At 43.4% G+C, this 17,329-nt stretch overlaps 1 protein-coding gene across 1 annotated transcript in view; it reads right to left on the bottom strand.

Annotated features, from left to right (window-relative positions):
• Positions 1 to 14,150: 14,150 nt before the first annotated feature.
• The window catches only part of TGFBR2 (transforming growth factor beta receptor 2), a 61,291-nt gene continuing 58,112 nt past the window's right edge, over positions 14,151 to 17,329 (bottom strand). Inside the window, exon 7 of the mRNA XM_068405474.1 lies at positions 14,151 to 16,569. Within this exon, the coding sequence (XP_068261575.1) occupies positions 16,390 to 16,569 (180 nt within the window). The 3' untranslated portion in view covers positions 14,151 to 16,389. The remainder of the gene's footprint in view (positions 16,570 to 17,329) is intronic.

Raw genomic sequence — 17,329 nt, forward strand, 5'->3', positions numbered from 1 at the left:
ATGGGATTTGGCCCATGAGCTCCCCTGTCCTAGGTACTGAGAAGTGCTATCTCTGAGGATGCTAAGCCAAGTTCTGGAAGTAATGAGGTACAGATATAAATCAGTGTAGAAGCTGATCCACTGGCTGTTTCAATCTTTGTAATTTCTTGTGTCTACTTTTGATAATTTTTCTTCAATATGAAGCTTTAGGAAAGGAAGGAAATATTTAGACAGAAGGGATGCTGAGGTAGTTTTTGCTCTCAGTTGTGTGCATGCATCTTGTAAGAACTTTCAACATTTTGTGCTGGGTCCATGTGCAAAATCACTCACACAAATCATTGTGCCTGGAACAAGCAGTCCTGCTCTCAGGACTTCGAATATGATTTTCTATGGTAGATTAATACAAATCAGTAGAGTCTGGTTATGTATCATTTTAGTGCTTCTAACTCTCACTGAGTTAACTGGAAACCCTTGCTGGATGGGCCCTGCGTTTTGTCACTGGGATCTTTCATTTCAACACCAGCAGTTTGACACTCAGAACATATTAGTTATCTATTCAAGGTTTGTGCCTAGAGATTCAGATTTATCTTTATTTCTGGGAGACTGAATTGAAATATATTTTCATTTGTATCCTTCAATGATGCATTAAGATGCTTTTCAAATATAATTTGACCCTTAAAGGACAAGTAACGTCCTTTAAGAGAAGCCTGGTAGAACTGGTAGAGTTGCATTCCCAGAATGCCAGGTAAGAGTGTGTAAAAATCTGTTATGTGCCTGAGGCTTCCTCATACACACAGATCACAGCATTAGTTCATGCTCGAATAATTTTTATTTTTAAATCCTTGGGTAGCATGATTGGGCTTACAAAACTGATACAAAATGTTGAAGGCAGAGGAGAAGAATAATTCAGAAATACCAAATGCAAAATCTGCTTTCTCCTGTTATGTCACACATGAGCTCTGTGACAAGCCAAGGCTAAGCTGAAAGTGTCATTTGAATCCCCCAGTTTCAACAGTGCGAAATTTGTGCAGCCTCTCTTCCCTGTTGGTTGCTTCCATGGGCTTTCAATGGGAGAGTGAAGTACGTTCATCCTGGAAATCGCCTGTAGGTAAGGCCCGCTCACACACCTGCCCTCTTTCCTGTGGCATAATTGGTAAATGCTGATAAATCGTTTAGGCTTATAAGCACTGTCTAGTACAGTAACTGCTAAATATTGCTACTGTTACATCCCAAAATAATGCAATTGCACACATTCATTATGTCTTAATTGCACATGCTAATTGCAGGTTAGATGCAATCATCAAAGCAGCACTGCCTGGCAAATGCACTGTGCAAACCATGAGAAACCCTGGTGGAGGGGTTTTCTTTCTTTAAATTGGATCTACTCTCCCACAATTACATGTTTTTGCTTCAGATGTACAATTAGATGTTATTACTCTAATTCTGTAACTACACAATAATCAACCAAAAATTACTTTGAGAGGCAAAACAAAACAAGGAAATTTGCACAGCAAGAGGTACAATAAAGAGAACGTCAAAGGTTTCGAGGCAAACCCACAGAAGGAAACAATGGTTGTGCGAATGATTAACCTCTGCTAAATGTAATATGTGCCACATAGCTGTGCTGCAGGAGTGGAGGAGCGGTGAAGACCCATCATGGAGTCATCAAAGAACTTGCATATACCCTGACACTGCAGCAATCTGCCCCAACATAGCATGGTCCATCCACTGATCCGAGACAAGCCCTTTCAGAAGGCAAGACACTTGTAGTACAGTAATGGGGTTTTTTTGTATGTACCAGTCTAAATTTTGTTTTAAAACATTCTCAAAAATAAAAGTGATACTGAAAGGATAATCTTGAAAAAGTCCAACAGAGATGACCATTTTAAGCCTTAGTAGCTCATGTACAATTGAAGTACAATTGATCACGTTTTTAAAATTCATTTAAAAAAACCAGTAAAATCTTTATTTTATGAAGGACAAAGGCAAATAACAGAAAGCGAATGACACGGACCCTTAATAGTTCCGTCAAACACAGATGTTCTGTTTTGATGAAGTAAATTCTTTCTTGTAAGTAACTTGGAGAGTGTTAATTTCTACAGAGTTATTTAAAAATGGGAAGTATGATGAAAGCACTTGCCAGGAAATAGCAGAGGCCCGTGAAAAATCACATCTGCCTTTGGGACTGTGCAGTCTATAGTGTCCTCTGCACAACACTGTTCTTCCAAGAAACTTTCATCCAGCTTGTCTTTCTGGAACAGGACTCCAATCTGGCAGGCATTGGCACTGGCAGCTTTATACATCCTGCCCCTTTCATGCCAGGTGATATGGATTTTTACTATTATTCTGTTTCTGTGCCCTCTCTCATGCCTGGATATTTTTTCAGAGGGAGATTTTCAGTATTTGGCAGCATAGCAAAAATGTCAGAGTAGCAGAAGAGGGAGGATTGAAAGCTGAAGCAAAAGCAGTGCTCAGGTTGGCATCTTGAAGTGATATTTTGCCTTCTCATTCTCAGCAATGGATTTGTCTAGATGTTCAGATGATGATCACTCACTACTCCTGTCAGAACTATGGTAACACTAAGATAAGGACTTCACTGTGCACTATACAATGTGGGAGACCAGTTTGGCCCTGGGAAACTAAATAAGACAAAGGGTGGGAGAAAGAAATGTTAGTTGTCCTGTTTTACAGAAGAATGATGGACTGGAACTTAAAACTTCTATTTTTGTGAAAACTTGTAGTGTGGCTTTAGGAAACTTGTTGAAGGAGTCACCACCAGGAGACAGAAGTGAGTGAGAAATGGTACGTAGGGTGACATGGACTTAGCAGAGGCAGATGGTGCTAGGCTAACCAGAGGGCTTTCTGGGGAAAATAAAATTGATCTTCTAGACTGGACTCTTACAGTATTCGATGTGGTATTATTTGGGAAAGCCTCCATAACATGGGAAGCAGGACAGAAAATGTAAGGTGGGTAGGACTATCTAGTGAAAGATGAAAACGAGTGATGGAGAAAAGAAGATACTATTCAAGTATTGGTATTGATTCTGGGCTAATCTAGCTTCATGCTGTCATCACTAACCATTTCAGACATATGTTCATGAAATTTGCTGATGAACCTATGTTGGAAGTTTTAGAGTTTGACATGCATGAAGAACTAGGTGATTTTAAGAGCTTGTGGCAGGGGATACTGTCAAACAAAGTGCAAAATCTTTGGGGACTTGCAAAAAGCTGCAAGAACCTTTTGGTTAGAGGTAGGATGTACTAAACACTTGGGAAACAGAAAATTGTGGGGATAAGTATAATGATGGCATAAATAGCAGTGTATGGGCTAAGCCTAAATGCCATATAAAGTCAGCCAAGAAATTTGGAGGTAAACATCAAAGCAGATCTAGCCTTTCACCTGGAGCATGGCAGCAAGGAAACCCTAGATGGGTGGCAGACTCAGTAGCTGGTCCAGGCCTCTATCCCCCAGCTCTGTTGTGTCAAGCTGTGAGCAGGTAACAGTGAGGATATTAATTGGTGTTACAGAGCTGATGAGCAGTGCTGCCTAGTCATGTGCTCCATCTACCGATAAGCAACATGTGCCACACACAGGATGTCTCTTCCAAGGAGCACTCTTGGACATCTCATACATGGCAGAGGAGGGAATTGGAACTAAAACTTCGTGGGATTTTTCAGACAAAAATGTTTTTTTGGAAAATTTTGCTTTGTTTTAGGCAGTCTTGCGTGAAAACATTGGATTTCAATGGACTTTAGGGTAATACGTGCAGACCTGTGATAATTTCTTGTCATGCTGCCTAAACAGTAATGGGAATGTGTCTCCATGCTGTGTAACCCATGATGTCACTGGTGTGTTTGGGGCATCCAAGCTGAGCAGTGGGGAGCTCAGGGTGCCATGAAAAATGCACTTCCCCAACTCTGAGCCCCTCAGCTGAGTAGTAATTCCTTACTCTTGCTCTTTAACACGGTTAAAAATGGAGGCAGGAACGTGCAAGCCACTTTTATCCGGTATGGTCTCAGAGTGCTGTTTCCAGGCTTGATTTTATTCTGAAGCAATCCAAATGTCTGTTTTTTTTTAATATTTTCCTTTCCATGAGAAATATCGATGTTCTGTGGTGAGTTATGATAGAGGATGTCCTGCCCCCGTGCCCCAGAACATTTTGGAATTTCCCATAGAACAAAATTTCCAGCTTCTTGAACAGCCTGAACTCAGCCGTTTGGAGACACAGATGGTGTATAGAACTGCAACCCCTGTGGCAGGAAAGGCGCTTAAGATGTCACTGAGATGCTATGACCTCCATCCTGAGTCAGGATCAGTGATACCAGAGAACTAGTGTCTAACCTTTGCCTAGTCTATAATTCATGACCAAAATTGCTGGACATCCTGCAGCCTTCCCATGAGGTTTTTCTTAATGGATAATCTAGATTTTCCCTGCTGTGCTTGATCCATCCACCATGATTAGAGCCAACACGTATTTTTCCTCTTTGCAACTTCTATGTGTGCAAAGATTATTATCTTTTTGCCCCTTAATCATCTTCTTTTCTAGTTCTGAATTACAGTCATTCCTCCCACGTTTCCTCAAAGGCCATATTTCTAAGTCTTCTGATTATTCTGCTGTCCTAAACAAGACAGAGCAGTCCTCTGAAACCTTGCCAGGGTTTAAAAGAGAGGCAGGATTACTTTGTACATCTCTCAGCCACCACTGCTGCTTATACGTCACAGTGTGACGTTCACCTTCTTTTGTAACAGCAAGACGCTATTGACTCTTGTTAGGTTTGCGATCCACTCTGACCACTACAGCTTCTTTTGCCAACTGCTCTGCATGGCTTTTCCGCACTAGATATCTGTATGCTTAATTACTCCTGTGTAAGTAAGTGTCCCCACTAAAGAAGATCATGTTTTTTTCATCAAGCATAGCATAGCTAGCTGGTCAAAGCAGGTGATTGTCCCACTCTACACTGCACTGGTGTGGCCCCACCTCGAGTACTGTGTGCAGTTTTGGGCACCTCAGTTAAGAAGGACATCCGACTATTAGAGTGTGGCCAGAGGAGGGAGACCAAGATGGTGAAAGGTCTCGAGGTCAAGACTTACAAGGAGCAGCTGAGGTCACTTGGTTTGTTCAGCTTGGAGAAGAAAAGGCTGAGGGGTGACCTCATCACAGTCTACAACTTCCTCAAAGCAGGCAGCAGAGGGGCAGGTGCTGATCTCCTCTCTCTGGTGACCAGTGATAGGACATAAGGAAATAGGATGAAGCTGCATCAGGGAAGTTCAGATTGGACATTAGGAAAAGGTTCTTCACTGAGAGGATTGTTGATCACTGGAACAGGCTCCCCAGGGAAGTGGTGATGGCACCAAGCCTGTCAGAGTTCAAGGAGTGTCTGGATGAGACTCTTAGTCATATGGTTTAGTTTTACGTAGTCCTGCGAGGAGCAGGGATTTGGACTCGGTGATCCTTATTGAGTCCCTTCCAACTTGAGATATTCTATGATTCTATGATTTATTCAATCTGTCAAGAACAATTTGAATTGTCAGTCCATCCTGCAGCACACTTGCAGCCTCTCACAGTGTGATGATACAGTTTGCAGATTTAATAAGCATATATTTTAATCCATCACTTGGGCTATTATTTAAAATACTGAATAGGGGCTAGACCTGGGTTGCTGTGGAACTGTACTCAACACCTCCCAGGGACCTAGGGATCTACACAGCAATGATTACATTTTTCAAGCCAGCTTTGCACTTACTTTGTACTTGATTTTAGGCAACATTTCCCTGGTTTGCTAATAATAATAATATCACTTGAGGTGATGTCAAAAGCCTTTCTAAGCTCAAGCCATATGATATTTACTGTATTTTCTCCATTTTACAAGAGCTACTGCCCTGTAGGAGAAAAAAACCAAAAACACCCCGCATGATGAATCCATGTTGACTCCTACCCTCTTCTCTTTGTTTTTTCCAGTTGCCTTCAAATAGTTTGATTCCTCCCACCCTCTGTAATTTCCTGAGACGCAGGGACCTGAATGGGTTCCCAGCTCCTCTCACCCTGTTTCAAATGGTAAGTACCACCTCTGCCCCTTTGGCAACACGGGAGCAAGCTGTGTGACTGCAGGAATCCTTTCTGGGGCATGTTGAAGCTCGGAGAAATTGGTCCTCAAGTAGTTGAACCTCAGGGTGGCTGTGGATGGAGGGTGCTGAAAGGCCTTTCGGGGCCACATGCCTGGGTGCTGACTCTGCAGGAAAGCAGAGGTCTGGGAAGGGGAGAATGGGTGAACATCGAAGTCTTGCCTTGGTACAGAGCCACAATGCAGCTGGGAGGTGTGTTTGGATTTGGAGTCGGACAAGTACTCCCCTTTTATGCAGGAGAGTCAGGGTAATCAAAGACAAGCATGAATGGATCTGGGATTGCGAGGATGAATTTCATCATGATGTTCAGTCAGGCTGAAACAATACACCATATCTAAGCATTTTCCACCCATGCTAGTTTGAGAATTAATCTTTTATCATCTGATTGTAGCTAGAGAGAAGACTGATACAACCAAACAAGTACTAAACATCTTGGCCTTTCCAGCCACCCTTCTTTTCAGTTGTGCAGTTCTTCCTGAAGGGATTTCTTTTCTTTTCTTCTTTTCTTTTCTTTTCTTTTCTTTTCTTTTCTTTTCTTTTCTTTTCTTTTCTTTTCTTTTCTTTTCTTTTCTTTTCTTTTCTTTTCTTTTCTTTTCTTTTCTTTTCTTTTCTTTTCTGTTTTCTTTTGTTTTCTTTTGTTTTCTTTTCTTTCTAATGTCTTTCTTCATAAAAAAATACCCTCAGTATTTAGTTTGCAGGGTTTCTTTCTTTAGAACTAGAAGACAAAGACATTGCTCTGGTCCTGGAGTACTGAGCCTAACAAGACAATCATGTAGGAGATATTTGCATAGGACATTAAAAAAAAAAAAAAGAGCTCCTCCCCTTGCCCGATTAAGAGCCCTTCCCCCATAATTATTGTCTTAATGAAAGCACTACATGCAGCTCACAATACCTATAATTTCATTTTAATTACTCCTGGAAGACAATTAACGCAGTTGTTTAAAAATGCAACTCTTACCATAAAGTATAGCAAAATGGAGTCACAAGCATACACAAGTTATTCATCAGAGTATTTAATATCCTCAAGTTAAGAGTTTTATTATTGCCAAGATGTGCGGCTCAAGCAATAAATATGGTGCTATGATGGTGAGAGGAGTAATTTGCTCTATGGCATTCATACATTCCAATTGCTAATGCATTGGCTGCACATACAGAAAAGGAGATTAAAAAAAAATGCTCATCATTTGACCTGTCTGACCTGTATTCAAAGCTTATTTCATCCATTTGTCCACGAAATAAATTTCTGTCTCTTCTAGAAGCTAATATGATTGATTGATTTTTCACATCAGGGCAAGTAGTGCAAAAATACAGAGCTCCAGCCTAGCCAACCCACGTGGCAATCAAGACTCACCACGGATTGTCAAAATTCTCATTGGAAAATTGAAAGGCAAAAATTTCTTTGTAAAAATCTGTTGTATTTCTCACTGGGATTTTTGAACCTGGTACTCTGTATCATTAAGAGCAATGCAAAGACACGTAAAGAAAAGAACAACCACTCTTTAAGCTAGTCTATGAGCAGTCTCCATATGTTGGTGTGAAAAGCACATCGTCCATACTAAAAACCTGCCTATAATCCTTAGATGTAGTAAGCCAAAGCGCTGAAGTCAAACCTAGTGGCTTCAGAGGTGTTAAGAGTGGAGTGAAGGGATGGTCTTAATGTGAACCCATGAAAGCACATGGAGTAGGCTTCATCTCTCCCAGCTTCCCCTGTCTGACACGCTCAGGCTCCCTCATGGCTCCCTGCACAGCTCCACTCCCACTGCGGAAGGGCTTGCCCTGCCTTAGGAGCCAATTTTAGGCCAAGTTGTTGATGTGGTGAAGGTGGTGAGACTCTGCCGCATCGCTCGCTCGCTCTTGGGAGAGTTTTCCTGAGAATGTTTTACATTGAAAAGCGAACCTTCTGCCAAAATGTTTTCCTCTAGAGCTAATAAAACCAAATTAGACTGTTCCCCAGATCAGGAATGAATTTTGTCTGGTTGTGTGTCATGGATATAATAAACAGTTTATACTTGGGCAAAGGCTGTATTTAAGTATGGCTGAATCCTGTTTGGTTTACGGTGATTAACCTAAACAATTTATAAATGGATGAAGTAAGTTAATTTAAATTCTTTCTTCCCTTTCCTATGGCTTTGTTAAGATTACGTTCTTAAAGCAACCATTCCAGAAATTATTTCCAGACAAGCAAATTAATGTTAACATTCCTACATTAAAATGAAATTGCCTTATTTTTTTCCTTATTTAATAAGGCTTACATGTCCTTTCCAGAAGTACTCAGGCTAAACAACCTGCTGCTTAATGGGAGATGCTATTAATGCCTTAAAACAGGGAGCGTTTCTCTATGCTATTCAAAGCATTACAAGAAAAATTTCAGTCTAATCCCCTGCAAGTTGCTTCTGCAAACTCCTCCTCAGTGGTGAGGCTGAAGTGTCGGTGATATTGTCATGTTACAGAAGTATTGCTCCTGCCTTTCACAGGGGAATTAGATGAGCAAAAGGAGTTGTAGCCAAAGCACACGAGCAAGTCTGTGTAAAAGTGTACAAGGCTTAAGAACTGGAAAATTAAAAGTCCTGGTATGAGATTTATGTCCTGTTCAAAACCTTTTAGCTAATTAAAGGTATGGCCTACTTTCTTCTGGCTCCAGGAGCACCGGATGGCAGACGGAAAGTGAGTCTCTCGATTGAAGAGAATCAGTACGCTGGCTTTAATTTCACCAAAGGAGGAAAACTCACCTTTCCAGAAATAAGGTTGGATTCAAGTTATCATCTTTCACTTGCTAAGTGCATCTCTTGTGGATGGGCTGTTCCTGAATACACTGTCTGTCAACCCATGTGCTGCAAGTTATAATTCTCCTTGGTGGCAGCATCGCATAGCAGTTTTTCTTGGTGGTGTGAGCAGGTGGGCTTTGTAATTTCTTTTACCAGCTCCTTTCTCTGACAGCCTTTAGTTCAGTTTTGTTGGATCAAAGATGAAACACTTTTTGTCATTCCAGGCACTCATATACTCTGTACAAAAGGCTTTGCTCTTTCAAAAAATAGTATTATACTTTAAATGATTCTCAAACAATCATTGCAATGATGCACTGAAAGAGCCCAGAGTAGGTCCTGTGTTTTCATCTTGATCTCTGCAGTGATGATCTCTTGGCACTTCAGAGTTTGGGAAGGCATTTCTTATATGTTGCCAAATGATGTATTACCAATTTAAGATCAATATTTTTATCATCACCTTATTTTACTGGGTAGTCGTACATAGATAGCCTTGCTAGATGAGTGCAGAGAACCTCTAAGCATGTTCACATACACTTATAAGGAAGTCAGTAGATAAAGACCAGCTTTTAAGAGCTAAACATTTGCAGCCACAGACAGACAGATGTTTATCTCATGAGAAGTTTATACTGTCTTCTGTTTGAGAACTAGAAAGACAGTTTTCACCTTCAAGCAAAAGCAGGAATTAGATGCAATCAATATGTTCTGTAAAACATATTCTAACCTTAAATGGTCTCCTGCAAGGTTGGTGTGTGAAGACCCCGGCATATTTCTGACAGAAGGAAGTCTATTTCTGTAGCTCTGTGTGCGAGACCGAAAGCGCTGGGTTTGGGTTTTGTTGAGGGGGGGAGGGGGCGGGTCATGAGGAGCTCCACTTCTGTAGCTCACCATGCAGTGCTGATAACACATCCTGCATCCCACGTCGGTTTAGCTCATCCTAAATAAAGCACTCCCCTAAACCCCGCATGCAGCCAGCCTGTGGCTGAGGCACGCTGCAAAAAAAACCGGGACATTTCAAAGGTCCTTACGTTACTCTGGCAGGCGACTGAGCTGTGCACTACAGAAAGCCCTGCTGCGGCAGGGCTGTAGATGTTGTAGGAGTATTTTCATTCCTGGCTCAGGGGTGGGATTTGCGGGGGGGGGGGGGGGGGGAGGGGGTGTGAGTGTTGAGGGTAATGTAAGTCACGCATGTGGATGAAAAACCTGTGGAAGCTTCACCCCGGGGGGGGGAGGAGGGAACGGTGTGGTTGTCCTCTCCTTCTGGAAACTAAGGAGACATCCCTGGTCTGGGGCACCTCACACAACTGCTCGCACTGGAGCAGAAAGCCAGTGAGCCTGCTGCAACCTGACCACCATCTCTGTGCAAGTTGGTTAGAAACACGTATGATGTGTTTTTCTTTTGGGCTTTGCTTCCTCTGCATTGCATAGGCCCTAAATAAGCAAAGTGGTGGTGTATTAAACAGGCGTATGCAACGGGTTTACTCAGATGCTGTTTACAGAGGAGGCCAGACCGTGGTGGTCAGGATGGGCCCTATTGGGGAGAGGAGCGGGCCGGGGGGGGAGAGGCACGGGAGAAAGGGCACAGTTCCAGCCTGAGCAGAAGCAACGATGAGGTGCCCTTCAGGAGGTCGTGCAGGGCAGAGCCCAATATCATCTGCCAATTATTAAACCCCCAATATCTGCCACAGATCTTGTTCTGAAACACAAATACCATGAGTTGCTTTCATGAAAGAAAGATGGGTGCCTTGCTGCAAAACTTGAGGCAGGAGGGAGTGTGCTGTGCAGCCCCACTCAGGCACCTGAAGGTGCCTGGGAGGAGGAGAGGAGCAGCAGGGAGGGGAAGGCAGCAACCTGGACTTGAAGACAAAGATGGGTGAAAAAAAAAAAAAAAGGCGGCATGAATTGGTTTTTGTTTCTGCGTCTACAGGAAAGCCTTGCTGCAGCAGAGGAGGAAGAGGAGGGTGTTTTCAGCTGTGAGGGGTCCCTCCTGTGACACACAGGAGATGGCTAACCTGGGGAGAAATGCCAGGGATCTTTGCTCTACCTGCTTTCACATGGCAGCATGTTTGCGAACCAGATGTTTCAGCAGTGGGAGTTTCATCATGCCAACATGATCAGGTGGCCATTTTATTTTTTTCAAGAATTTAGCTACATAAATGCAACCATCCAAAGAGATCAGTTTATCACCATTGTAACTGAGAAAATCATTCACAGCAGATAACTTATGAGCTGCCTTTTGCCTTTGCCTCTTCATGAAGAGGATGAGTGCTCAAAGCACTCATTAGTCAAGAGTTTTAAATCTGTTTTCTGGGCTCGGTCCTCCCAGAAGCCTCACAATTTGGCCATATTTCAACAAACCACTGACTTTGTCCTCAGCTTTCTGCCCATGAGCAAGGCCTTTCAGCTGCTGGAGGTCAAAAATAGGTGAGAGCTGCCAATAGGTCAAGACACTGGGGAAATGGGGACCGGACAGACAGGCTGGGACATGATGGGCTCAGGACAGCTGGGTCTTGTAGGTCATGCTGGGAAATGTCACCCACTAGGACACAGGTGCCTGAAAAATCACCAAAATCCTGCAGTGAGGTGCATCACTTCTTATACTGACCCAGGATGAGACTGGAATTTTTTGGCTTTCCCCCCCAGCAAGAGTCTTCTGAACATGCACATGGTGTGCACCCACTTGCATGAATGTTTGCCAAGTAATAAGCAGCATGAACACAGCCAAACTGCCTTCAGGAACAACAAGCAGACAGTCTGGAACAGAATTCACTCCATCTTCTTTGTGGCCAGAGGGAAAAATTGCCATAGGCAGCATTTTATTAGAAACATAATGCCAAAAAAAACCAAAAAAAACAAAAAAAAAAACAAGCAAGAGAGAGAGAGAGACAGAGAAAGAGCTAAGGATCAGGAAATAAATTAATCAGTGTTCCTCTGGAAGTGAAGCAAGCCCTTGGATCCCAGCACAGCTGGCTTGACAGGAGGACAGTATTGCAGGTGCTCCACATGTGGCCCAGTTTGTTTCCAGGCATATTCAGAATAACGGTGTCTTAATGCCTTTTTTTTTTTTTTTTTTCCCCCCTTTTTTCCCCCCATCATGAGCTGGGTCATGATTTTTTTTTTTTTTTTTTTTCTTCTTCTTTTAACATTCTAGACATGAATGCTATTCCAGTAGCAGTTGGGAATATCCTAGAAGGGGTGACATTCCCATTGTGCTGGAAATCGTGTGAACTGATAACACAGAGGCAGGCTGCACCAGGAAACTTTGCCGTCCAGTTTAGACCATTGCTTGGTTCAGCAGTAAACCCAAGGATTGCCTTCTGCATTGCATAGCTGGAGTCTGCTTGCTGCATATGCTGGCAATAAAACACATGCTAATTAAGAGCTACTCACAAAAGGATGTTGAATACCATATTTAGGGTAAGAAAGGTGGGCCAAAGCCTTAACTGAAAAAAAATATTTAAAGGATATAGTGTACTTTATTTCAAGGATATTGTGTACTTCAAGACTGAAATGTCTCTGGAGTTTGCCTGTTACAGTTTCTTAATACACTTTATATTTGTTTTTGCAACACTTGTTTGCCTTGTTATGGCAAAAGGACTTCACCTTTGAGCCACAGTAAACAGGATGTCAGGGCTTGAAGATATTTGGCAATATGCGGCCAGTGGTGGGGGCTGGTGAGGGGTGGCCACTGCCACCAGTGCACAAGCAAATGCTGGGGCGGAGCACAGTGATGCTAGGCTTACCTAGCCTAGGGTTTGGCAGAGTGCTGCTGGAAACCACAGAGGTGTGGGCAGTGAGGCTTTGCATGCCCATAGGAAAGCCAGGAGCTGTTTTGTATCTGGCCTTTGATGAAGGAAGAGCCAGGAAGCAAAGGCTGCACCGTTAACACTTGCTGAGGAGGGGGAGGCTGTAGAGCATCTCACCATCCCTCAATGTTAGAGCAACATCAGCTGGCGAGGGTCCTGTCCTGACCAGTCCCCACCGCATCCTCAGCAGCCCTGTGGCCAGGCTCCCTGCAGGACCCTCCATGCTGTCCCCAGGCAGATGGTTTCAGCTGGCTGTGGAGCATCCTCACTCTGCAGCTTGATTTTTAGTCTGCTAATACATGGCAGAGGGTAGCTGGCTTGAAGGAAGAGCGGGTCACCTGCAGCTGTCTGCCTGGGTGGGTGGGGGGGTGCACCTAGGCAGGGCCTTCTTCACAAAGCCCCCATTTTGCCAGTTTAGACTAGATGTGCCTGCTGTGCTTTGCACAACACCTGACATTGGCTACATGCATTGCTCTGTTCGAGCACTGTCTGCCCAGAGAGGCTGTGAAATCATTAGCACTGAACATACTCAGAATTCAGTGAGGTCTTGAGCAACCTGACCTAAGCTGACTGTTTTGAACAGGAGCCTGGACCACATGACCAGCAAGCACAGTGCCTGGACCAAAGGTCCCTGCCAGGCTCAGTTATGCTCGACTCATGAACGAAGACACTTGGGTGCCTGTTTGGGGAATCCCCACTTGAAGGTTCAAAAGGAGATATTCAGCACAGCCAAACATGATTCTGATGGAGGTTTTGGCACCAAAATACATTCCCTGAAACAAATGGTGATACCTGGAGAGTCTCAGATGCCTGACTCAGGCACTGGTGGGCTGCATCCTATGTAAGGGCTTAGACTCAACCTAATTCCCACTCGAGGCATTTTTTTGGGGGTGGGGAGGGAGGTAGCTCATGCTTTGTTTATGTGGTGCTTGTGTTCTGCATGTCTTCCATGGGAGGGGTATCAGCTTAAAAAGGTGAAAGCTCTGAGTGGAGAGTAGCAGCTGTAAGGCACAAGCACATTAATCATACACTTCTCAGTGACACAGATTTAGCAGGCTGTCTTCTCGCTCACTTTAATACCAGCACCAAAACAACTGAGGTTTAACTAAGGCTTTATCTGCACTGACAACTGAGCAACCTAGAAGTAGGAGAGCGTCAGCTATGAACCCTCTTCTCCTGCCCCTCCTCTGAGACTTGTGGAGGTTTTACACTTCAGGGGCTAATACGCCAGCATGTTTGGAGGTCTGCTAGTGCTGTTCTGCTGAACGGCAGGATGGGACCAGGGGAAGGAGTCATTAGCAAAGCAGGACCCATGCAAAAGCCACTGGACACACTGAGCGTTACACTCAGGCCCCTGGTGGGGAGGAATGGGCCTGAATCGTTTCAGGATAGGGTTCATTTTAGGAAGAGCCCTCTCCCTATTCTGGATGCACCAAAGACAAAAGACAAACGTGAGCTGGTGTTATTTTATTTACTCCAATAAACATTTGATTTATACAAAATAAAAACAGATCAAAAAAACCCCAAAACTGTTTACAAAGCAAGTTAAGTGTTTGAAACATTTGATATACAAGAGTATATATTGTTCACATTCCTATTTCATACATGATGTACAGGTGAAATATTCCTTAAAAGAATAAAAATTTTCCTTTACATGTAGTAGTAAAAAAAAACCACAACAAAAAAACACCCCATAAAAATGTCAGTATTGTCAGGAACTACCGGACGCCATTCCTTGACCTGCAGTGTGGATGGAGGAAGAGAAATGGCCCGTGACATTCCCTCTCCCCCTGCCCTGGGCAGCCGCGGTGGTGGGGCAGGAGGGCAGTGGGCCCCCCTGCCCGGCTCTCGCCCCCAGCTCCGCGCCTCTGCTGCCTTTCCTTTTATTTTTTTTTTTACAAAAACAAATTTCCCCCCTAGAAAATTTGACATAGTGTCCTCTGAATCCCACTGCAATTGTTGAGGTTTTTGCCCAGCTCTGTTTAAATATTTCTGAGTCATTTGGTTAAAATGAAAAAAAAAAAAACCCGATACAAACCCATTTCAAATAAAATATTTCTCATCAATAAATCTTAACTCCTATTTGAATAAGCATGATTCCTATTGACTTACATAGCAATGTCTTCTAGAGAAATATTGATGTTACTCTGTCAAAGGTGTTTAATAAATGGCACCAGATACATCTGTACAGGACTGGTTTGTCCTGGCTGAACTTCTGATTTCGAAGGCCTGCTTACATGCCATGGGGAAGAAAGAAGCGGGAAAATCACTGCAAAACTCCTGAAGACAAAATTGTTAGCACTTATTAAACACATTGCTGTCATTTATATAGGCCAAACGTGACGTCAACTGTCTTAAACATTTTGGAGAACCGAAAGAATGTCAGCAATGTCTGAAGGATCCTTTGGGAATAAATCATCTTTCTTGGGTTTTGGGGTTTTTTTTCTGTTAATTGCTGAATTGCTGAGGGCAGCTTTATATGCACGCAGTGCTGAGGGCAGGATATGCCATTAACCTAATGCTACGGAGCTTTCCCTCACCTCCAAGGTCCTTTTGCAAAAATAAAGGCACTGACTGTTGTCTCTTACTTTTCTCTAGAAAGCGTGGAACAGAGTCTGACTGTGGTGTGTCAGGCAATTAGATGTGCTGTACAGGGAAAAAAATGTTTGTTCTTACAGCAACACAATCAAGGTAAAAGGAAGGAAAAAGAAATAGTACTGCCTGCACTCAGAATGCACAGCAAATATAAAACATCTGCTTGGATTATTGCTGGCCCTGTCTTGTTTTGTATGGTTTGGGGGTGGGGATGGCAGGAGGGGAAAACTCAAGCTGCTGATATTTTGCAACCTGCTTGCAAGCAGCGTGAATTCAAAGCAATAAACACACAACATTACTGACCTCTGTATGGAAACACACATGTGGGAGGGACCAAACCTCCTCGCACTCCCGTTCTGGGACATTATGAAGACACTGGGGTTAAGATGAGAGGACAAAGGCATCCCTGAACCTTCCAAAATGTGCTGCAGGCAGGAATGTGTAGGTACAACTGCAAAGCCAAATTGGCCTGTCTGCTGTGACACTGCTCCTGCAACTGTGAACTGCAGGGCCACAGCCGGGTGTTCACAGCACGTGCTTTGAAAGCCACCTTCTTACCGCGTATGACGCCTATCTTTTTGGCAGAGTGCTTAGTGCACAGTTACTGGTGTCCAGCCTCCCCAGGCTCCTTCCCTAAGGGGGAGGGATCTCTAATGCACCGGTAATTTCCTGGAAGCACTTTTTTTCTTTTTTAAACTCTTTTTTTCAGAGCATGGCTGTTATATAGATAGATATATATATACATACACACACATTTTTCATCTATATATGTATATATATATATATATATATATAAAAATAGCAATTTCATAGTTATATACAGGCATTAATAAAGTGCATAATGTTATTGGCTATTTTCAAATCTCATTTCCTGAGGAAGTGCTAACATACATAGCTCCTCCTATGCCACGATGCCGGCAGCCAACGCTAGGGTCTGACACCTACTCCCTGGCTTTTAATTCCCACGAGTACATCTCCCTGTCCAGAGCCGGAGTCTAAAGGGAGTAGTGACAGCCTCAGTCTTCCAGGAAGCAAGTCAAGGCACTGATCGAGACTTCTTCCTTTGCCAAGGTGAACGTGTCTAGGAGCAACTTCCCTCCGTTACGGAGCTCTCCGGTGCGCGCTACTTGGCGGTGGTCACAGAGCCGTCTTCGGGGATCTTCTCCTCTGAACAGCTTCTTCCCGAGAGCTTGTCGTGGTGCTTGAACTCGCTGAAGCGCTCCGCAACGCACTGCGCCGTGAGCCGGGCCTCGGGGTCATGGTCCCAGCACTCAATAAGAGTTTCACACACCATCTGGATGCCCTGCAGAGAGCACAGAGAGAGCAGCCGTGATGTGGCCAGTCACCGCCAAAGCCTGTCCGTGTGTCAGAGTTGTTTTAGTGCCCTCTCAAGTTCAGGGGGTTATTCACGTCTGTCCTGGAGGGGCTTTATAGGCTCTGCTGTTACTGTCATGGGGGCATGCTTTGCCTTTTATTTAAAAGAAACCCTACTACCATATTTTCAGCACTTTAGTTAGTACTGTCATTTCTGGACTGATACTTTTATAACAAGAAAAATGATGCTTTGGACTAGTCCTATAGTATCAAGTAGGGGTTTTTTTAAATAAATATGATCAGAATTCTTGGATAACGTGACTTCCCGCTCAACCTGTGCCTTGGCATGCCTGAATTCTGTTTGGGTTTTTGGAACAGAATTCTGATTGCCAGCAGTATCAGGCCCTGCATCAGCCCTTTATGAATTCCTTGCAGACTAACTAAATCTATGTGCAAATATGGGCCACAGTCCCACAAACACTTAAACACATGTCACTCACAGATGTAACTATTTAACCTTCATTTCAATGCTGATGCACATGTTTACAGGAGCAAAAAAACAGTTGCATCTCTGTAATGCATTTTATAAACAAGAGGTATTTGCCAGGAAATTGTGTGCTTTGCTTTATGACACTAAAAGCTCATTAAGTAGGATTTATCTTAAAGTTCTTATTTAAAAAAATAACATTTCACAACACTGCATTAATTGCATAATTTACCTAATTGGTGATGTTGACTGATGTCAATGT

This window comes from Nyctibius grandis, chromosome 7 (assembly GCF_013368605.1).
Source record: "Nyctibius grandis isolate bNycGra1 chromosome 7, bNycGra1.pri, whole genome shotgun sequence".
In the NCBI taxonomy this organism is placed as follows: domain Eukaryota; kingdom Metazoa; phylum Chordata; class Aves; order Nyctibiiformes; family Nyctibiidae; genus Nyctibius; species Nyctibius grandis.